General features: G+C 34.5%; 1 protein-coding gene across 1 annotated transcript in view; it reads right to left on the reverse strand.

Annotated features, from left to right (window-relative positions):
* Positions 1-590: 590 nt before the first annotated feature.
* CNTLN (centlein) overlaps positions 591-24501 on the reverse strand; it is a 192699-nt gene continuing 168788 nt past the window's right edge. Inside the window, 4 exon segments of the mRNA XM_058825890.1 lie at positions 591-692; positions 8539-8616; positions 9914-10039; positions 10041-10123. Coding sequence (XP_058681873.1) covers positions 591-692; positions 8539-8616; positions 9914-10039; positions 10041-10123 — 389 coding nt within the window.

Genomic DNA, 24501 nt, shown 5'->3' on the forward strand with positions numbered 1-24501 from the left:
TAAATACATTGCACACATTATGTTCCAGTATGCTCAGAAGAAATACAGCTTTTCCTGTATTACTCCACACAGAATATTTTTCTTCTACAATCATTCATTTTTTCTAAAAAAGCCATTTCTTTTTATGTAGCATATATCATAAAGTTGGACTTTACAAAGAAGCTAAAGAAATTAGGAATTTAAAAGCCCAGTGATATTTTTCCTTTATAGATCCTACTTCTACTGTTCTGATTAGTACAATCAGGTGTTACTTGACTGCTTTTTGTTCTTTCAAAATTGTACAGATGTGTATTAGTCATAACAAAGACATCTCTTTACAAAACCTGCACATGTGTTCACTGGCATTGCATTGAAAGGAAAATAATTTTGAGCTTTGCATTGATTTGGAGCATTTTTTCTTTTCAGGAATCAAATACCACATTGCTTTCTAATAGGAATTTAATTAATTCCTCTTGTTCAACAATTAATTAGTTCATGGTTTCTGTGTATGTATTGAACATGCATATTGACAGTTCTTTATGAGAAGAGGAAAGACATGAGGAAAATGCACACACTGTAGTCACACTTTGCAAATATAAATTTTAGCAATATCATACAATGTGCTTCATGAGGGAACTGTACTCTTCTACCAATTTTTACTTCTCATTTAATTTTTCCAGTATATCATCCATTAAGTATGAGGCAAAAGGAAACTGAAAAAGAAACAGAGTAAGAAAAATGATCATTGAACTTTATTTTCTTCATGTGAAATACATTTATTAAATATCTTTAAACTATCAGATTTCACTTACTTCTGACAACTACCACACACACATATCTGATCTTTAAAGTTCATCTGCCTGGTTAGTGTCTGAAAATTTGCTCTCTATCATAAAAATGATAAAAGAGCAGTGTAAAATGAAAAAAGATAAACTCCTTATTGAACAATTCATGCTTTACTGACCATGTTAATGATGTAAACTGCAGCACCAGCATCTCTGTCATTTATCTTCAATCAGCTGATCAATAAAAGGTTACAGTCACCTCTAGGGCATGCAGAAATGGTAGTGTATGAGTGTAAGTTCACTACTCTCAGGAGGAAGAGACAGAACTACCAGTATAATTCTCAATGCTGTCACAAATTGCCTTAGACTCACACACAAAACCTTGTAAATAATTAAACAACAACAACAAAACAACAAAAAAGCCCTCCAAAAAATGAACAACAAAACCCCAAAACAAAACAAACAAAACCACAAAGAAACTTCCCAAAGCAAAGGAAAATATCAAACCTCCGTTATACTGCATTAACTGGAATGTGACACAAATGTCTGCTTTTCTAAAACATGATACCAAAAAATTGTATTGACATATCTACAGAGAAAAAATAAAACTTCTTTTAACTTCTCTGATATAAAAGATGCATTTGCACAATCAATGTTTTCAAAGTAGATTTGGTATATTTATCAGTGTCATTACTTTAATGCTTACAGAGGTTTTCTTTCAAAGTCTTGGTATATCTGTGCACTATTGGGAAGTATTTTTAGAGGTGGTACAGAACAGTGGTCCTGGCAGCTTCATCCAAAGTGGCCAGTGCTGTGCCAGAGAACAGGACAGTTGAAAAGTCTCTATCAGCTTCACAGAACTCTGTCAGCTTATTGCATGGTGAGATCAGTGGTGATTGAGGGGTCAGTAGAACACCAAAACTAACAGCACATTCAGAAGGAGAGATAATTTTACATTATAAAGCCACCAGAAATAAATAAGATAAAATATAATCTGGTGGAACAAGCTTCTGGCCAATCATAATTTTCTGTGTTTCACAACTTTAGTTCAAAGCAACACTTTTCAATCTAGAGCTCTTGTCTAGTTCCACACTTCAGTATTGCTGTTCTAGTTTCATTTTTTCACTCCTCTATTCCATCTGAAAGAGAAAATGGTATGCTCTTTTCACCAGACAGACTAGTGCTTGTTTCTGACATTGATGTGTAACAAAAAATATAACAGAAACAAATAAAAACCCCAGACATAAAAGCACATTAAATGCAAAATGTAACATTTGGACTGATATACAGACATAAATCTATATACTGATATTTATAATTGCTAACAAGTCATAAAAAAATCTACAAAAGGAAAATCTTGTTAATAGAAGGCATGTATTGTGAAGAGATACAATGGCAATCCTACATGCTTCTCAACAGTCACTTCGTAGTTAGAGAAAAAGGACAACAATATGTATTATTTCCTTTTTCCGTTTTCCCTTGCAGGAAAGGGGGTTTTCAAGGGCTGGTTCTTGCTGGCCAGATATGTCTCCATCTGTCATAATTAATGTACATTTGTGGTAAGAAATTTCTAGAAGATCTCTACACCTGTCAGCTTTCTCCTGTGTGCTATTGTGATGACTTTTTGGGGAATAGAGGGCTCAAATTCACTGAGCACAAATCTATTCTATAATATAAGACATAATCTTATCTGAAATTCTGGGACTTTCTGTTGCTACTGCACTTTAAAAACACTGACTCCAGTATCCTGTTCACTCAAATTCCTCTTTTTCTAGGTATGTTTTTTATAAGAACACTGTATCATTACCTCAAAGTCTCTAATTCTTCTTGCCTAGCTTGACTACATCCATTTCTGTTACATTTCACCTCCTTAATGCTGTGCCTGAGATAAATGGCTTCTTATTGATGTCTCTGGCTTATATCATTCTAACTACATTTTACTTGCTGCTCACTACTCTCTGTGGCTTCCATGTCATAGCAAAGTGATCTTTCAAGAACTCTTGCCATTTAAGTGATTCATTTAAATCAAGAGCATTTGAAAGTGGAACATTATGTCATTCTTTCAACATTTGTTGGTTTCAAAGACATTGCTGCATGTTTCTCTCTGGTTCTCTTTCCATACACACACCCAGAAATGGATGATCTCTATAGTCTTAATTTTTAATAGAAGCTTATCAGATATGCTTTTAATGATGGCTCTGCAACTATCCTGAAACTTCCCTTTACATTTCTCCCCAGAACTTCACAACCACTGAAGTCATCTCTACTCTAAAGCATTCATCCCAGCTTCAAAAGGTGCCATATGCTTGGGGAAGGCTCTGGAAGTTCAGTGGGTGCCAAGTGCACACCTAAGGAGTGAAAGCTTGTTTTGCCCACTGATAATTAGATATTTTAATGCAGAATGATACTTCTTTCATATTTTTTTACCAATACCTGTGCCACAACCCACTTAACATTAATTGCGGCAATGCTAAATCAGTACAGTATTGTAGGCTTTAACAGAAGTAGCATTTAATTGATCTGTATGATTTCACAACATCTGAATGTGCAAACTACATCTGGATTAAAAGAATTTTATTCCTTTATTTGACTTCCCAGAATTACAAATTTCTTCTTTGACAGTAGGAAGCTGTATGAATGAAAGGCATATTTCTTACATAACTTATCAGACAGATATCTTAGTGTACGTAAGGTAATGTGATCCTAAAGAGTCAGAAATAGTGACAGTTAATTCTCCTTCTCTCACCTATTTATTCTGACTCTAGGTTAGCTTCTTTTTGAGATCTCTTCTGTAAAAAAAAAATTTATTGACCTTAAACGACATGTCTGAATCTCTGTCAGCACAAGTGCATAAATATACACCGATCTGCCAGTGAAAAGTCTTATAATGAATGCAAGCCAATGTTTCTTTTCTAATGAGACACAGCATCTCCATTTGCAGAGTGTAGCATTACTCCAGCTTCTGCTTCACCAACTCTAAAATGTGTTCACATAAAAATAAAAGTATTTAGGTAAATTAGTGGTTACAACTATTTCACACCTCCCCATGTGGATCATCAGTATACATTTTCCCAACAAGAAACTATTCAAACACACTGCAGAGCTGCCTTAGATTGAATTAACTGCACCACAAAAAATAGTATGAAATAAAACTAGGCACTAAGACCAATACCTAAAACATCCTAATTTCACTAAAAAATAAAAGTAAAAATTAACAAAGAAAAAAGGAAGATAAATGCTTCATTTTATTTTTGGTTTTTATCTTATTCTTTGTTCTTATTTTGCTTCATGGTGGCTCCATATACATCATTATATAAATACTATGTGCCTATCTGTATTTTTATCTTGAGTGACCAAGCCAATTTTGTCCTTGTTTTCAGTTCAGGATGAGTGATATAATGTAGTTTTTTTTGTGTGCATGAGATAAAACATAGATTTATACCATAATGGATTGTCAGTGCACAGGACTAACCTCTTATAATGAGAAGAAAATCAGGACCTGGTATCAGTGCTAATGGTACCCAGAATGTGGCTCAGACAGTGCTGGTACTACTTTTAAGGTGCAGGTACTTGAAACACCTGGTGATGGTGGCAGTGGTGATTGTGCCCAGATGTTTGTGTGTGGGTGAATACACATTTCTGGGTGTGAGCAGTTCAAAGACACACTCAGACTGTAGAATTTAATGAAAGCAAAGCAGTCAAGTTACAAGCCAAGAAATTTAGAAGGAAACAGCTATGGTCATTAATGTCCATTCCCAGGTGACAGCAACAGAAATATGCATTTAGAAGCCAGTGAAAATCCTAAAAAGGAGTTGAGAAAAATCCTAACTGATGATTAGTGAATATACTGTTCTAAACCCTATTCTAGAGATGTGTTACAAAAAGAGTGCCCATAGAATAGAGGGAAAGGAGCCTTTCTAGAGGTTTTCACTATTGGAATATGGCTTTTAGATCCATACTGAAGTCACACGAGAGAAGATTTTACTAGGCAGCTTTCTTAGTGTGAGATGTCATATCCCACGGAGTGCATGAGGGAGGAAAGCCAAGTGCTGCTGTAGATCTCACAGGGACATGCTAAATCAATGCTGTCATCTGCTTCAGTGCTTGGAAAACTTAGGCAGATGATTTGCATTTCATTAAAAAGTAATTCTGGGAGACTTCAGGCAGTAATCTGGATTGGACTACCATGCTGTACTTGCACACAAAATTATTAATAGATTTTTCTCAGATGGTGTTCCTTACAACAAGTCACAGTAAATGAAAGACAAGGGTAGTTTAAGAAATCATGTATAAGTTACATGAGAAAAAGTCATTGTCTTGGCTTAGCCATAAGTTTCCTATGATGTGAAAAAGACAGAAAAGATTGCTGTTTTGTGTGAGCTTTTCGGGAGAGTGTTTATGATTATAAGAAGAGAGTATTACTATAAAGAGCCAGGCTCAATTTATAAGATATACACACTCAGATGTGAGGGATAAAGTGAGTAAAAGCCTCATCACTTGCCTTGCAAGATGTAAACACACATACATGTTGAGATAATCATACTTATTCTCCCCTAAATAATATAAAGCACTAAAAGCTCAAACATCTATAATGTGGGACTTGTCCCAAGCCCAAACAGTAGTGTGTAATTAGTCTGATGCCCCTACACCTGTGCAGGTAGCAGATATCATGTGAAAACTCTCCACATAGCAGTCTTTCACAGGTCAGAGAACCTTTTCCTTTTATCCCAGTGCCAGTTATTGAGATGATTTATTTTTATTCTTTTATTCTATAGTAAGAACATGAATGTTACAGAATGTTACATGAATGTTAGAATAAATACAGTATAAATACAGAGACAACAGAAAAAAACCCACTTCTTGGCCATTCAAGATGTAGATTTAGACAAAAAGTGATTTTTGTCAGCTCTGCTGAGTTTATAATATGACTATACTTTCCTATTATATGATTCTTGTTTACATAATAACATCGCTATGCAGAGATGTCTCTTCCAAATCATAAGCCTCTCAGTAGTGGTCTAGTTTCTTGACATAGTAATTGATAAAACAAGGACACAAACTCTGACACAAACTCTGTGAGTTTCAGGAATGCGAGAATATTCATTACATTCAATATATCACTAAAATATTAATATTCTTGTAAAGCTGACAGATATGAGACTTTTCCAAGTCATAAGAGTATGCAAAATAAAGGTACAGATGAAGTGAAAACAGAGTTGTGGTATCCTTTATCATTATACTTTAGGGGAATCTATAAAACGACAGTAAAAAGCAACTAGTGCTTCGCTCAGTCCCCCCCAAAATTCTAGTGCAGCAGTAAAATGGCGTATGTCAGTAATAAAAATAAAATGTCTATGACATTTTAAATGTTATCGTACTGTCACAGTAGAATAAAATTAGCTTGAAGAATGATCTAAAGGGATATGATGCAGTTCATTATGTATAACAGCAAAAGCAGCAGTTTCCCAGTGTTCATAAAGGTTTCTCCATTAAATTTACCTCCAGTCAATAATTAGGAGTCCACAAATAAACCCAGGCAATTAAATCAATACTGCTGGGCAATTACGTTCCAAAGTCCTGGCTCAATGGCACAAAAAGACACTATATCAAACTGCAATATTAAGTGATCTGATGCAATTTTCCACTGAACGTTTACTCAGAATAACAGAAAAGGGCAATCCTGCATCTTTGTTCAAGATGCAAATGGATAACACAGTTTGCCAACATGTAACTCGAAGCAGGCAGTCAGTTGTGAGCAAAACCCTGCAGAAAGCTTACATTTCACTGTGGGCTTTAGTTTGCTGATCAGAAATATTACCAAAGCTTACTAAAAGAAACCACAACCAAACTCTGCAAGATATGAGTAAAGCAATAACACAGAGCTGTTCCATGAGCTGCTCTCAAATACAGATGAAGAAATCTTAATTCTTTCCATCTATGTGCCTTAGCATGGACAGAAATGAAAAGCAGAGCTGGCTGCTCCCCAAAAGTACTATAATCCTCTTGCAATTCTAAAAATTGTCTGCTTGCCAAAAATTACTTCTACCCTCAGTGTTTCTTCTGAGGAGCCCCACAAGATGGAGCAAAAATCACAGAAAATCACCATTAACTTGTACACAAATGTATATGGCTAAGAGCAATGAGCTCTTCTATCCTTATATAACATTTGCAATCTTAATATACCTAGTTTCATTCAACAATTCCTTCACTGTCCTTTCCCTGGTTAAAATTCTGCTTAGTTTTTTAGCGATTTACCAAATAAAAGAAAAATAGAACGAGAAGTGTTCAGTATATTCCATTAATCTGGTTCATATTTTGGAGTTCATAATATGAACAGAATCTTGAAATTTATACATTTTTTAAAAAACTCTTAAAATTAAGGCAATTGAGTGAATATAAATAATTGTGCTTTTAATGCTGAGTTTCATGTAGCATTATGAGGTTTAATTAAAATGCTAGTTTTTCTGACAACGCCAGTGAAAGCACTGCTATTTCTATCTCCTCTGCTGCAGCAATTAAGCAGTCTTCATGGTAGTAAGTTTTGAAAATGGAAGAGAGAAAAACTGTTATTTCTTAAAAATCTGGTCAGAGGATACAATCTCAATACAAAGGTTGTTGATGGTAAAATACATAAATCTGATGTGAATTTTCCTTTAAAATGACATTCAAAATATTTTCAATCATTCACATTAACTGAATATTAACTACATCACCAATGAACCCATGCTAGTGAATATGCATTAGAAACACTGTATTTAAAAATCAAGTTTTATTTCTGTCCAGATATCAGCTGCCCATCGTTTAAATAAAAGAGACAACTAAAAATATAACAGAAAAGTTTTAAGAGTCAGTGTATGTTGTCAGTGATGTCCAAACAAAAGCTGACTATGGCTAGAAAAGCTGGGCTCTCACCTGCCAATAAACTGCCCTTGATCACTTACAAGAGGGGAGCATCCCAGCAGACTCTCTGTGTATTAAAAAAAAAAGACTTGAAAGAGAAGAAAAAGTATCACACAGGTCACAGCAGCAGTCTCAATGGACCCCTCAGGGATTTCTGCTAGTCTCAGACTTGTCATCCTCTATGCAGCTTTCCTCTCTGCCCAGAAAATGTCGATAGGAAAATGTTTGAGGGGCCTCTGGTGGAAATTTTTTCATTCTTTCTGCATTGACAGGATGCCAAATCAATATTTACTTCCCACTAACAAGCTGCTCGAGGTCTCAGTAGAAAATATTGTAGAGAATGCGAGAAGACACGATAATAAACAGCTGTCTGGCTATGAGGAAAACATGAATTGACTGGAAACAGGTCCACAGTAAAAGGTCACAGAAACCCATGAACTCCTCAGGTGTCCATAACAACTAGTAACTTTAAAGACACATAAAAAAAGGTCTCTTTTTCCTAAGAGGTATGAGAGAACAGATCATTTTCGCTCTAGCAAGCATTATACAGTGTTTCAATAATTCAATTAACACATTTGCCAAGATTTGCGCTGGTTTTCTCCAGCATTGTTTTACTGGTTATGTTGCCTTAAGTTAGCTGTTAACTATCAGAAATCCTTGATTAACACCTCTTCAGTTCTATACAGTAACTCTGATTTTAAGAGAAATACAAAGGAAATGCTACAAAACAAGGTTTTCACATTGCTCAGCACAGTATAGCTTTAGACCAACAGCACCATAATTAAAAATACAATGTATCAATTACAATCTAAAATAATTTAGCTAATCAGCTCAGAGAGTTATAATTCATTGTGGGATGATATAAATTGAGCACCTGTGCTTCAATAAGTTTCTGTATATGCCACAGACATTCTTTATCTTTTTCCAATTCCATTTCTGTCTTTTCTGTTTCCTAAAAATAGAAAAACATCAGGAGCAATAAAGGGATTGTGTAACTGAGTGTACATTAAGTATACAGCATGTGCAAGTCAGAATCACATTTGCAAAATTAGTTATCTGAAACATACTCACCAAGTATCAGTTCTCTATTAAATTTTTAAGCCTACCTGTGTCTGTGCATGCCTCTAGAAATGTGCATAGCATGTTCTTTTCATATGAATACGCTGGTGTTTGTGTGATCTATGTCTAAATTGTATGAGTTCAACATAAAGGTGCCTGAGTCTATGCACTGATAGATGGAATATGTAGTGTATGTGTAGTGTAAATTCATCTCCTGTCTAATAAGTTTGTTTTATATTTAGAGTTAACTATGTTTATGTGTTTTACACATATATTCACAGTGACTAAAACAAAATGATACAGGATGTAGAAATTACTCTGAGAATGAGATAAGCATGGAACAACTCTGTCAAATTGAATCACTTTATAGGATTGTACAAATGTTAGTAAACAGAGCAGGGATCAGCCCATTTTATTTGTATTCATGAGTGTAATCCCCTATCAGTGCATACACATACTATACACTGTTGTTTAACCAACGGGAAGACTCCCTTTTTGTGACCTCTTTAATATAAAGCTCCAACAAGGTTAAATCTAAGTCATCACCAGAGTATTGCTACAATAATGGCCAGCTGCTAGACACTTGCTAAAGTAACTGTACAGGCTTCTTCATTTATTATTTGATCAGGACTAAATAAATCTGGATAAGATATGCTATCACTGCATCTATTTAATAGACTGATTTGATGAAACACTATCAAATATTTCATAGAAAAATGTATGATAGAATCAACAAAAAAGGCAATGAATTCACCCAGAAACCATCTGTCTACCAGAAATACCTTTAATAGGTATCACAATTTGTTGTATAGCAACAATTCAGAAAGGAAGTATCAACAAAATCAATCTGGCACAGAAAGACACATCCTAATTTTGTTTTCTTCAATGAAGAAGTCTATTTAAAATGTATAATCCTGCCAAATAGTTTCACAAGAAAGGAAAATACTGAATAATATCTCTACATAAACATGTTCAAAGTAGTATGTTTATATTTATATGTGCCATAAGTCTTGCCACCTTATGAGCCTCTAACCTAACTTTTCATTCAGATTAAATCCTTCTTGATTTCTGTGCTGTGTCTTGCACAATGAAATTTCAATCTTTACCTGCAAATCCTTTTCCTCAAGGAGGGATATAGTCAGAATCTTCTCATCTACGCCTTTTTTACTGAAGTCCTTAAAATAACTTACCTCATCATCTCCTTCTTGTACTATTTCGTAAAGATTAGTTGTTTAAACATTAAGGATAGATGCTGCCAACTGAAGACTCTCTTGGGAAAGACCCTTTTTGCATGCTTTCATTTCTTCCATTTTTTTTTGCCAGTTTAACTTTTGTTCTCTGCTCTTGTATGCTGTGGTGTAACTCTCTGGTTAGAGTCTAGAAGACATAAGCAAAAAATACTGTACTGTTATTTTTTTTAATAGTGCACATAAGATGGAAAAATCAGCATGGTTTAGACTAAGCTCCTTTAGATCGGAATTATCTTCATTCTGTGTTACTGGTTCAACAGTATACGTGCTGGGATATTAAAAAACATGCTACTTAGAACAGAAAATATGAATTAATACAGTAAACCAAAAAATGTTCTTAAATGTACATACTGTTTTGGTATATCTTTAGCAAAGTAACTATTCTTATAAAGCCATCATTAGTAATACAAAGCAGCTTCCACAGAATCAATCAAAATTCTTTCCTGACCCAGTCTAACAGAAATGTTCTTGAAATAAGAACATAAGTGCTAGGCTTCACTATGGTCAAATATATATTTTTTTTATTATTTTTTTAAAACTTATTGACATTCTCTGCATGCAGAAACACCAGTACACCTCTTTATTCAAAACCTGAAATTTTGTTTCCCAGCAAGAGAGGGTAATTCAAAACTGTCCTGGCTGCCAAGTTCCTACCTTTCCTACATCTTAAATTCTTTGGTTAAATGAAATAACTCTCAACATCAGTGTAATTCATCAGTTTTATAACTGAAGTAATTTTGGTTTATTATTTATGTTACTATGACAAAATGATTTCATCAAAAGCTGAGCAAGACAATTTTATTTTAAAATCGTTGACTAAAAAGAAGAGTAGCAATCCATTTTCAGAAGATCCTCCTAGGATATTCAACTTCTATGACTCAATCAGAACTGTGATTGTCAACACAGGTAACTTGGCTGAGTTTAAAATGAGAGAAGGTTTTCTTTTGATCATCCTAGTGAAGCTCATCTTATTAGCTCATCTTATTAAGATACACCTCAGCTGATGCTGATCAGCTCCTCAAATTCTTATACTACAGAATGCCTTCATTTCATAGAAACTGACGACAGGATTATGAAGCCTGTTTATTGGCATTTTGGGTAAAGTATTCTATAGCCTCTAGTATATCTGAAACAGGCATAAGAGAGCATTTGCTAATACATTTCAACGAAGGCACAGCAGATTCATCCAATTCCAAGATTGTTTTCTTTCTACCACTTCCCAACTTACTGTTTTTCTGCATTTAATAAAACTTAATTATTAAAAATAAAAATATACTTCCACAAATCTGGGGAGAGGAGATACAGTGAAATTTATCCAATTTTCTGATTCAAGTGTGGGTCCCTCCAGCCACAGAATTTCCAACAAACTATTTCAGACATAAACCTATCTGCAAGTGCAGAGCTGAGAGGAATGGAGAAACTTGAAATGTGATGGGCAGGGACCTAGGGCAACTTGAACTAAGCTCATAGGAGGAAATAGACTAAGAGAAGAGGCAGCCCCAAAAAGAAAAGCACACACTATAAAAAAAAGTACAGATAAATGATATGTTTTTATAGCATCTGAATGGTATAACAGTAACAACATATACATATGTTTGCAACATATAGGAGATGTATTTGAGAATGGAAAATTAAGTTCAACCCTACTTTTTCAATCAAATTGAATCAGCTTCCCATGTTTTAAAAAGAAATGTCTCTCAGGCATAAATAATCACTCTAGAATATACACATTTATAACCTGATGCAAAGAGGAGATGTAAATTAAAGAAGCAAAATATAAAGAAAATTACCTACAAAGCCACTTGGAAAGGCTACCAAAAAAATGATAAATAACCAAAAACAGACAAAAAACCCATGATGATAAACAATGTTAAACATCCACTTGAACACCTTAAGAATCACAGAAACACTGCCAGGCAATAGTCATTTGACATTATTACATAAATGTTATTGGTATATCCAAACTCCAAAAGAAGTTCATGATGAATGAACAAGCTGATAGCAACAGTGGAATCCAGGAACCACAACACCAGTGTAATTGGCTTTTAGCCCACAGTTCCAGAAATGAAGGTAGAGAAAGACACTGAAGAATATATAGCATCAATTTAAAACAAAATGAATAAAAATTAAAAAAAAAAAAAAAGAAAGAAAGAAAAAAAGAACAAAGAAAAAGCAAGTTTAAACAAAAATCAAAGAAAGAGAAAATTACAACTAATAGATTTTATTATGCAAGCACACATTTTATATATAATCACAGCAGATCATACATATGGAGGACTTGTACTTCAATTCCTCTGTCCCTTGAGCAGTTCAAATACACTAAAGCATATGTGGAGCACAAACCATATGTGAAAAATAAGGCTATTTTATGGACTTTCAAATTGGACTCTGAGAGACTAGCTATTTTTGAACCTTCCTCCTTCATGTTATTGATATACCGTTATGATATAAATTTTGTCACTAAATAAGTGCCTTAAAAAATTATAGTCTTCCTATTATTTTAAGTTGCTTTTTCTTCTGATATTTTCTCATCTGTCATATCCTAATGTAGTCAAGTGCTAAATTGTTTACTTATTAGTGATTTAATTTATATCTTAGTTCATGCTCCAATATAGAACTGTTCAGTCTCAAGCCACACAGGTTTTAGAAACTGAGTATAAAACTCAAGAAATAAGCAGCATAGGTTTTGCTGATGAGTGTACTGAAGCCAGTATAACATTGTTGTGTGATCAAGAATTTGATCCAATGCATTCTGGAGCTAGGAGTAGATTTTGAACTAAAACATTTCCCTCTCTGTATTTCAAATTGCTTATTTTTAAACTAATACATATGATGCCTTGAGAAGGCTGTCCTAGAACAGAGGCTACACAGAGTTTAGAATAAAGTAGGAATTTACTGAAAGGCCTTAAAGGATACACCTTGGTCAGAACTAGTCCCTGTCCAGGGCTACACCCAATATGGACCTAAAAAAATGGACAACTGGTTATGAGGTCTCACACTTTTATAAGCTTTGGTCCATCAGTATATTGGGGTTAATTGTCCAATCACTGCTTCAGATTATTAAGTCACATCCTTCTTATTTTCTCTCTTCAGTCCACCATTGTTTATGCTTTTGGGCCTGAAACTTTTAACAATCATCCTTGGTATCGAGCTGGAAAAGGAATTGTTTTGTCTACCTACTCTGTGTAGAGAGCTCACTAACACTTAATATGAAACTCAGAACTACACACCTAGGCAGCACAGAATAATGAAAAATATGAAAAGGCATCACATTGGTGATGCAAGCTACCTAAAATGAAATCAGTGCAATACATGACTTCTGTACTATACTGATTTATAACAATGCCTTTATTAGTACCATTAACACTAGGATTTGAGATTCTCTCTTTGCTTTTTTTTCTTTTTCTGTCAAATCTATAGAATATTTTATTAGCAAAGCCATTTTCCTACCTTATATATTACCATCAGAGCTATTTCAGTGGGGTACATTTTGCTGCTACCAGCCAACTGGAATAGGAATTCTTGATTAATTCGTAAAATGACTTTACATCACTTCTTGTTAGACCAGTGCAACTGCCACCGATCTGACTAGAAAAAAAAGAAGCTTAAAAATCTAACAAAATGACCTTATAGTTCCTAGACTTTTTTAATCAGTAGCAATTGTTAAATTATCAAACAACTCCATGTCACTTATATAGTATGCATTACAGATGTTTGGTTACACAGAATTCTGAAATATATCCATTATAAGCCTTTTTACTTTATTTTCACTACCTCAAATATTCATTTTTAAGAATACATTGTTTTCAAATTTATGCTCAGCATGTAATCACTTCTTAGCACTACATCTTTTGCCAGTTTTGAGATGTATAAAGACAAAGGTCTTCTTTCAATTAAAAGGTCATTTTTAATTAAACACTCAAGTAGCCTTAAGTGACAAAAAGACCCTGACAGCACACTATTAATAAGGTCTTCACATCCCAAAACACTGACACTCGTTGATCCTGGAATTAACATAATTTGATCAATGGCCCTAAATAATGTTGTATGATCAAGGCAATGCCAAAAATTTTCCTGTAATTACCATCTTAATTTACACACTATTATTATTTGTAGCATAATAAAACTTAATGGTCCCAAGACCAATTCTGATGCTAGCTACCATTGTACCTACGTAGAGCCAGATTTCAGTCTTGCACTGGTGCAGATATCATGGCAGAGTCCATGGCTCAAAAGTAGCTCACAAGTCATGGATAATTTATATTTTACTGCATTTTGTACAATAGTAATAACAGTGTGCTGCATGTGTCTGAGATCACAGAGTCATCAAAGTTGGAAGAGACCTTCTGTATCACCTAGTCTTTAACCACAGTGGCCAAATTAAGGTTCAGTTTAGCTTTGGCCCTTCTAATTTTCTCTCCACATACTTGACATCTTTTTAGTTCTCCCAAATTACCTTTTCATCCTTCCAGAGATGCTACACCTTTTTTGTCAGTAGTTTGAGCCTAAGGTCTCTACTAACCAGGCCAGTCTTCTTTCCTGCTGGCTTATCTTGCAGCTCAAATGGAGATGGAGTTAATTGTCTTCCAGCAGCTACCAAGGTACAGTGTTTGGGATTTGTAAATAAACCAGTACTGATAACATACCAGACATTGCTAAGCAGCACTGGCACAGTGTTAGGGTCTTCTGTTTCCCATGCTGCCACCTCGGCAAGTGGGCTTGGGATGCACAAAATATAGAGAGGGAACGCAGCTGGGACAGCTGGCCCCAAGTGATCAAAGGGACATTTCACACATACACTGCTTAACAATAAAATCTGAGGGGGATGGTGATTTGTCAGCTCAGAGACTGGCTAGGCATTGATCTACATTCCTTGGGGATTTATCCCCCTTTCTTGCCTTTATTAAACTGTCCTTACCAACACACAAGTTTTCTCACTTTTGCTCTTCTTATTCTTTCCCCAGTCTTACTGGGGGAAGGGAGCAAGCAGGGAGTCAACAATGAACTATGTGGTGGTTAGCTGTTGGCCAGGTCAACCAACCACAAATATATATAAGAATAGAATATAATATACAGAACAATTTTGTATGTAGTATTGTGCGTGTAGCTCAATATGGAGATGTCTTTAGATAAAAGTAATCTTAGAAACTCACTTGTTTTGTAGATTAGAAAAGTATATGGATGTGGCTCAAAGTGTTAAACCAAAAATGAAGTGGAAAAATAATTTTTGAAACAAGGTTAATTTCCTAAAGAGTCAAAAGTGTTATGAAGATGTTGTAGCTGTCTCTGAATAATATGAGCTAAATTTCACAGAACTGAACACTGAGCTTAAAGAACTCTACTTTTGTGGTGGAATGTTTCTTGCTGGCTTAGGGTTAGCCCAGATCCTAGTGTTGCAAAAAGGCTGAGAAATATTACAACCCCAAATACCTCATAATCAACAAAACAAAACAGAATGAATGGACAAAATGGCACAAAGAGATAAATGTCATATACCATTTCAGCAGCTGAGATAAACATTCAGTGAAAGCATAGTTATTTGTTCCTTATTGCCTCTTGAAGAATGACTTTCAAAGTACTTTCAGTAATAATGTTTAAACTGATATCACAGCAGGACTGAAAACTCTTCTATAGTAATTTCATTTTTATATATGTTGTTTAATATATATTTATATATGTTATTTAAACTACCTCAGGTCCTTCACTTGAAAAAAATACACCTTTAAGCATAACCTTTTTTTATCAGAAAAGGGACAAGACAGGACACAAAAAAAAACACCACTACAACAGACTTGTTTTGCCTAGGGCTATAACATGTAGCATTCTGACTCAAGGGAATAAGAAAGCCTCAGGAGATTGATTTCATTCTTACAGTTCACAGGGATCACATGTCATTTTTAGAGACTCCAGCAGATGCCTTCTTAGTAAAGATGAAGAGGACATATAGACTTAACTTCCTTCACCAAGTTCAGTATTCAAGCTTCTGCAGCCAAATATTAAACTGGTAATAATATTATTTTACTAATGTCACACTGGCCACATTTATAAGGTGATGAGTTGGTTTTATTTACCTGTCTAAAGTCACAATTTCTGCTGTGATTCTAAAAGCTATTAATATACATGTTCAAACTACGTGTCTCATAATTTTGTATACTTGGAGGAACAAAGATATGATTTTATTATCTTTTCTATTAAGAATAAAGTAAACCAGTAAACAATTGAATTTGTTAAACCACTCAAAAATCAAAAAGATGCATTTAAGAGAATGTCAGTGTGACACCTAAAAGCTAGCAGAGATGCAAAGTTTCAAAGTCTAATTCAATAAATAGCTGAAAGGAAGAAATCCTCTAAAGCTAGATATCAAACCAATATATATGATTTAAATTAAACAGTCTTATGTTGATTGGCACTGAGAATAGCACTCACAACTTCACAGTGGTAAGTGTAAGATAAAAGCACACATGGCCTGGAAAAACTGCCTCACCTGATGACCTGACAGAATTCCATTATACATAAATATAGAGAAATTGCAGTCTGAATGTAAAATAATGTGGTATTACAGTTGCATCTACAACCTGATATTTCACAATTTCCTGATTTTTCAGTTAACACAGGCAAACCTGAACACACATGAACATAATTAAGATTCACATACATAATTAAGATTATAACAGACAAGATCTGAAAAATTCATTGAAATAATTTAAAATATTATCATTCTTTTCTATCCTATTGGTTATTTTGCTATCTCTTGGAGATAGCAAAAGCTATCTCCAGTTTGCAGTCCAACATCCTAGAGCAGCCCTACCTTCTCCATGGCTCTGAGCTATGGTTGACAGATTGTGAACTAGAAAAGGTGAATTCTGTAACATCCCAAAACACACATTTGAAGACGTGTACACAGATTTGCACAGTATTTCTTTTTCAACTACTAAATCTAAACCCACTGTGGCTTTTCTGAAAATCCCTCAAGTCATACAGTATAAAAAGGGCCTGACAATTTCAGTATTTGCATACAAAACTTTTGCTCCTTGGCACTTAGTACCACAGACCCCAAAAACTCAGTTAAAATGTATAATAATAATATACAGTGACACAAATTAGTAACTTCGTTGCATAAAATTTTATAATCTCATCCCCATCAATGGCAAGATTTGAATTTGTAAAACTATGCTTGCTTATACTGTTCTATACCTACTTGCCATTAGGGGTGGAAGTCTTCCTTGGCTGGCTCCTGATTTCTCCAAAATACCTCATCCTACAGACTCTAGCAAAATACCAATCCCTCTTGATTCAAAACAATTGAGAACAAATAGTTTCTTTATAACCATATATTTCTGACTTAATAATTCAGAATCTTCTTTTGACTGCATTTCCTAAGCCATATCCAGGTGCAGAAAACCATAGGTAAGAATACTGAAAATATTTCAATTTGATGTTCTATATTTGAATTATAAAAAATGGAAATGAATACACTGTGCTATGTTCTGAAAAAAAAAATTATTTATTTACAAATACATAGACAAGTGACTTAAGTCATGGAAAGATTTTAATTATAGGTTGTCTTCAAAACAAGCCATATTTAAACAAAGATACAGCAATGGACTTACTACTACAATTACAATGTAGTTTATGTTTCAGTAGAGACTATACAATATATTCTTAAACGTACATTTATGTGTTTTAAAATTCCCTGTGTGAATAAAAATTAAGTGCCTTTGTATTTCTGGCCAGCGCTTTCTCTTTTTGTTTTCTAATCCTCTCTTGAGCACTGTTTAGCTATCATACTTTATGCCTGAAATCTTGTCTTTAAAATCTGCTTTTTTTCATTACATTTTTTGTAATATCTTTAAGTACAATTCATTGCATCAGCTGGACACCTCATTTATACTAATATGTATAGGTAGCTACTAATATGAGGGACTAATGGTCATATATAATTTTACAGCTTTACGATTATCTGATCTCTCCTGTACATTAAGTTTTAGGACTGTCAAAAACTTGAACTGTCGACCCAAATGTTTTCAGTCTGATGCGAATTGTTAAGTATCAGCAAACACTTCATAGTTTTCTTTGTACTGTTGCTAAATTTTCAGCATAATTACCATGTTTTGTGACCTATAACAGAGAAAAAATAAGTTTTCTTTATAGCTGAGAATGAGTTGAAATATGTATAATCAGCATGAGATGACAGGCAGAATATTTCTATCAAAATATATTGGTTTCTAAAATTCTATTTATGTGGAATGGGCAATAATAATAATAATTTAAAGTCCTATTTACTTCTGCATTTAAGTACTACCTCATTTATATTAATTTTTTGCTCATTGTAAATTCTTTAGTTTCAACAGAATTTCCTCTGATTTACACAGGTGCTAGCTAAAGTACCCTCATTCCTTTAAAACTTCATATATTACGGCTATTTACACAGAGGGAAAAAAGCACTGACAGAAATTAGAGCTTCACACATGTGTAGCAAGAAATGCCTGGGATCTTAGGGAGTTTATTATCTTGAACAGTTAGGGCAGACAAATTCAGCACAGTTGTACCAGATGTAACAAACAAAGATATTCAGGGCAGACCAGGAAATACTCAGGTGAAGCAACACTCCAAAGGTCACATAGCAGGTCAGTGACCAAGATGTGAAGAACACCATGATTTCCTGACACTCAGCTCAGAGTCTAAGCTTATGCTATCTTTCTGCAGAAACACACAAAAAACCTAAGAACTATAAATCAGATGCTCTGTGTAAGACTGCAGCACTTCTGAAACAAATGTGTCTGAAACCCAACTTAAGAGGTCAGCTCTGGCATTGCTTAGACTCTTAAAAAATCCAATAAAACTTACCAACTATGTTTCCTTAAAATACTGTAATTTGTTGGGTTTTTTTTTTTAATGATTCTTTCTTCCTACAGCTCTTCCTACTTCTCTGTAGCCCTTCTGGGATGTGCCTTGGGGAATCCCCCTAACTCCCAACTTCCTCAGTTACTGTGGACACTTCACAAGACCCTGTATATTATTGAGTGCTTTGTGTTCTCCCTGCTTCAGCTTGCTTTCTTAACAATTTGATTGACATATATTAAACAACTATTTCTATGTGAACTCCTAATTAAATCATTATGGGAGACCTTTTCTCCTCCTTTCCAAGTTTTTCTAGTTTTCCTGTATTTTTGCCAGAAGGTTTTCTAATCACTTCAAGCCCAGAACCTTTTGTATGTACTCTTATCTCCACCCCTGAAGTCTTCCAGTCATTCCTTTTTCCAGTGAACATTGTTTCTCTCTTTTAGACCTCCAACTGGCTGTTATCCTTAAACTAAGTATCTTTCTATGTCCAGCAGGGAATGAGAAAGAGCCTTAAAAAGAAGTCTCTCCAATACATTTAAAGAAATCCCAGGTGGATCTAGACCCTTCCAGGAAATGCAGTACAGAGTCTCCAACTAGCGCCCAGCTGATCCAGCTGATCCTGTTTCAATCTCATTTTATGTTAAATTTACATGATTTATATTTTTTTAATGAGGCACAAATGGAATTTTTTTGTGAATGAGAACAGTCTCCAGTTCAAGTTTGTTGGATCTGTTCACATGCTATCTACAATTATAGTCATGGTCTGTGAAAATGGTTCTCTTGTACTCTAAGAAAAATGAAAATAGCACCATTATCAACAAAATCACCTGTGCATGTCAGACATGCATCTAAACTTTGCATGATATATACATGCACAGCTACAGAAAAACTGACATACCTTACAACTTGGTTAACAGTTGAATCATCTAAATCAACATCCCTAAATTCTTAATACAGAATTAGATAAAAAGTAAGAGCTACAAACATTCAATATATTTTAAGCTACATCTGTTATGGTCTTTATCTATCACAGTCAAAAACCAAAGTGAAGTGCTATCCTTCTAAGTCTAAAAAGCAAAGAAAAAGTAGAGTACAGACATGCTTTTCAACATCTTCCTCTTCATTCTTCCTTTTTATTTATCAAGATTTTATGCATAAAGACATCTACAGTATATGCTGTTCCTGGCATACTGTATGTATCACTAAGTATATGTCTTCTGTAAACTATAAGAATTCAGCCATTCACTTAATTCATTAAAATTCACAAGGCCTATTATTCTGTTTACAGGCTAATAGATATTCACTGTCACTATTCAGGCCTCTGATTCAATTTGTTTAAATCCCAGATGCAGAGTAATCCTGGTGGAGATTAGCTTAATTTATCACCAATTTCTTCTCAGAACCAAGAAAGGTTGGTATTTCATAATAAAAGCTGTGTTTCTACTATTTTTTTCCTAAAGTAGCATGTACACTGAAGAAGAAGCAATAAATGCCTAATTTTTTTTAATGGTGAGATTTTCTTACACAGATTTTGCTTTTCATATAGGACATCACCTTTTAAGGTGTACATTCTACAGGTAACAACACTGATTCTCATAATAGTGGAACATAATCCTGAAATCAAATATTACGCTGATTCTGACTGAACACAGATTGGCAGACTTATCATGTACTCCACACAATCCAAAATAATCACTCTGGGTATACTTTTCTAGGTAAAGTGTTGACAGTTTGGAGTGTAATAAATGAAATATACTTATCTTTTGGCTCTCAAGTGTTCCCAGTGGAGAAAATTTTCCAGCAACTTGAAGTCATATTAAAGATGTCCACTTCCAAATCAAAACTGACAGTGCTGATTTATGTGATAATATCTGCTGTTGTTTGCAAAATGTCCCAGTGACTCGCTGAAGAAATCTTTCTTTGGTCAAACAACAGTTCAAAATTGTCACAGTTCAGATACAATTGCACAAAATTTTCACAATAAACCAGTTTTCATCTGTACAGCACACAATAGTTCTATTTCCACAAAAAGTCTGGTTTTTTCCAATTATTGAATTTCACAGTTGCCCATTATGTGCTTGTTTTTTCAGATAAGGAAACAGATGATCATTCTGCTTCTGATCTGGGTATCTATCTGAAAAACTATGTTCTGCACATACTGGGCCTGGAGACGTTGGAGCACTAGTACTGCCAGGAAAATTGAATCCATAGGGTTTGAGAATACATTCAGCAATAGCAAAGTTCAATGAAGAACATCTCTTGCTGTCTCACTGTAACTGGAGAATTCTGAGAGTTGTCTGCAAGGATTTCCTTGTATCTGACTTTGTGACTGAAAGCAAAGACAGTAGCAGTATACTTGTGTTACTCTCATGTTGTAAATCTGATAAAAATATTTCCCAAATATTTGTGCCTTCCAGCTCAACTAATTATATCTAATATTTTTAAAGTTTTTTTTATAGATAAAGAGCAAATAGGACATGATCTGTATACAGCCATCCTGAGAAGAACATGTTGCTTAGCAATGCTTTATCTTGAGCCAACACAGAACAAGAAAAGAAAAAGACCAGGATAGTAAATAACAGGAATGTGCCAAATATTAGGATTTTTTTATGTGGCTAGTCATTAATTACCAATTGTTTGCAACCAGAAAAAGTTTTTTGTAATATTTTAAGTTAACACTTCCACTAAGGGGCAGTCCCAGCATCTCCAGCTTGCAACCATGTAAACCTGTCCCTGTTCTGACCCTCTGTGGTACACAAAAGCTGGTGTTGTAGGTTTTTAGAACATTAATTGAATTCTCATGAACTAGCTCACAATCAACCCAGATAATGTCTACGATGGCATATCAGAAATGGAGTAGGGAGGAAGTTTCCTAATGGCAGAAATGAGGAGTGAGGTTCATGTGGGGGTATAGCTTTTCAATAAAAGCATTAACTTACCTAAACCTGTATTTTGAACTACAGCCCAAGATAGCAGTGAGGAAATATGCCACGGCAAAACTTCTGTCAGTATTCAAGATAAACTGCAGAAAGGTAATAGAGACTGACATATGTTAAGGTATAAGGTAAACTGACTGAATGGCAAGTAACTGGCAGAACACCACTTGGCCAAGCAGAGGTGAAATAAGTCCTCTGACACATGTGGCTGGTGAACATAGATGTATGTCAAACAAGAGAGCAAGGGGGAAACGCACCTAGCTTAAGCCCAGCTCAAGCCCAGCTCTGAGTAGCCAAAATGAGGGCAGCTGTCTTAAGAGGGTGATCCCAACTTAGATCCATTAAGCTTGCCAAGTCAACTACCTTGGGTCTTGATTTTGGCAGTCAGTTTTATCAGATGGTTGTACTGGAGAACTACCAAGAACAATGCCAGAACACACCAGATGTGCACTGTGCTGCAGAGGGTATCCTCCGTGGAAGGCACACAAGTCCCAAATGACAGAGGTAGTATGGAAGTAAGAAGTGCGCTCAACTGATTCTGAAGCATTCAGCTGTCATCACCAATTTATTACCACCACAGCTGAATATAGATGCCTTATCAAAACAATCCTTCTCAAGGTCAGAAAAGTTCTGATAGTCTCATGTTCAGGCAGGCATCATCACTGCAGATTAAAATGAGTTTTGCTGATGTACAAGTTGAATGGGACAGACGACACTCTTGAGTCTTGGCTGGCAAAAGCCTCTAACAGAAACATACGGTCAGTCAAAGTCTAGAGTAGGATAAAAAAATAGAACATGCTGGAAAAAAGAATTCATGCAGTTTTATAATAAATTAGTATGTTGTACTGTATTTTCAATAGAAATTCAGTCAAGCAGTCTAACAGCAATATTTTAACTTTATCCAATGGCTGTTTTCTGTGTGAGTTCTCACAAGTACTACAAACACACAACAAAGAACATTTTGCTCTGGTTGCTGTGCTTCACATAACTGGCAGGATCCACCTGAGGATCTAACCGTACATGTTATAGAAAATCCTGGTACACTATAAAAATTGAATGCATGATTCAAAGAGAATTTATTGCTGAAGGAAGTGGGGTAGGATAAAGACACGAGCTCCAGAAAAGACATCTGAAATACTCTCTGAGCCACCTGATCCCTCTTCCAGGTAGTTTGCATTTTTCTGTAATAAAAAAGCTTTATTTGGCCTAGTTGATATATTTACAGCTTTATTTTCACTATTATTTCTTAGTCTTGATAAATACCACGGAAAAAATTTATCAGGACATTTTGTGAGAATATTTAATAGTCAAGTTTAGTTCTGGTCATTACAGAACTCTAAAAAACACCTACATTTTATGATTTATTTTTTAGATCAACTGCATGAGCTATTTTTAATCTATTTAACATACTATTGATAATATATAGGCTATTTTTTTTTATCTGAACATCTCAGTAGTAGGTCAGGCATCTTAAAAAAAGTATATTAAAACAAATTAAACCTTTATTATAATTAATTTATAATTAAATTATATAATTAATTTATAATTAAACTTGTACTACTCTCCAGAAAAAAAAGCACGGATTTACTCAACACGGTTTGCTTTCCATAAAGGCACTTTATGAAGTATAACTATACTTCCATGCTTTAATACTTTGATAATTGAATTTCGTATCAGTATTTTATTCAGAAATAAAGTCAGATTAATGAATGTAAAAGACTGTCTTTTCTGAATATTGAGTCAATATTATCATTCTTTTAGACTCTAGGCAGTGTTGTAATAATATGCACTGACTTTGAATACTTATTCAAAATGAGGATCAGCAAGAGAAATATTTCTTAGCCAGCTCTATAAAGTGGTAGACTATAAAAATTCTCAATCTGAAAATCCTACTTCTTTCTACAAAAATGTTAAAAATCTTGCCTACTAATAGATCAAGAATGCTGCAGCATCTTCATGAGACATCAACCTACTTCTTTCCAGACACAAACCAGAAATAATCAGTGACTTCTATCTTTACACAGAGTTTTTTTATCTAATAATAGATAGCATCTGCCCTGTAATAGCTACCTTAGTAGTAGCACAATTTTAAATCCTGCCTGTTTACCACTGCTCTTGGCCTTGCTACCCAAAGATTTTCTCTTGACTTCTTCAGCATCTTATCCATCTTTTATACTCCATTGTTGCTTATGTTTTCGGGTTGTTATCTATAATCTGTTTTCCACTTTGTTTATGTTGCCTCGTATTTCTAAATATTTTACTCTCTTTCCTACCAAAATAAAATAGATATTCATAAGGAGCTACCATCTAATTATGCAACAGTGGGTTTTTGATTACTTAATAAACTGTTACAGTCCACAATTTCTATTCATATTTCCTACTAGCCTATGTCTTCCTCATAACAGCTTTGGACAAATGAACTGCTCTGAATTATACTATTACATTATATTACTATATATATATTATGTATATTATATTATAATTATAATAATTATACTATTTCAGGTGCCCTGTCAGTTTCCACTGAAAGTCATTCAGCACGTAAGACCTGATTCCTATCCCACGGTCCAACAGAAATAAATCAAATAATCACAACACATTGGATATAGCAGTCTTTATTTATAAGCATTCTTTTCAGCATTTTTGGAAACTATTACTAGATTCTACAATCTAATGATTTTAGCTCATTGTGTAAGTGTCCCAAATTGGGGTGACCCCAGCAATGCAACATTTTATTACATTCCATCG

The sequence above is a fragment of the Poecile atricapillus genome, chromosome Z, assembly GCF_030490865.1.
Source record: "Poecile atricapillus isolate bPoeAtr1 chromosome Z, bPoeAtr1.hap1, whole genome shotgun sequence".
Lineage (NCBI taxonomy): Eukaryota > Metazoa > Chordata > Aves > Passeriformes > Paridae > Poecile > Poecile atricapillus.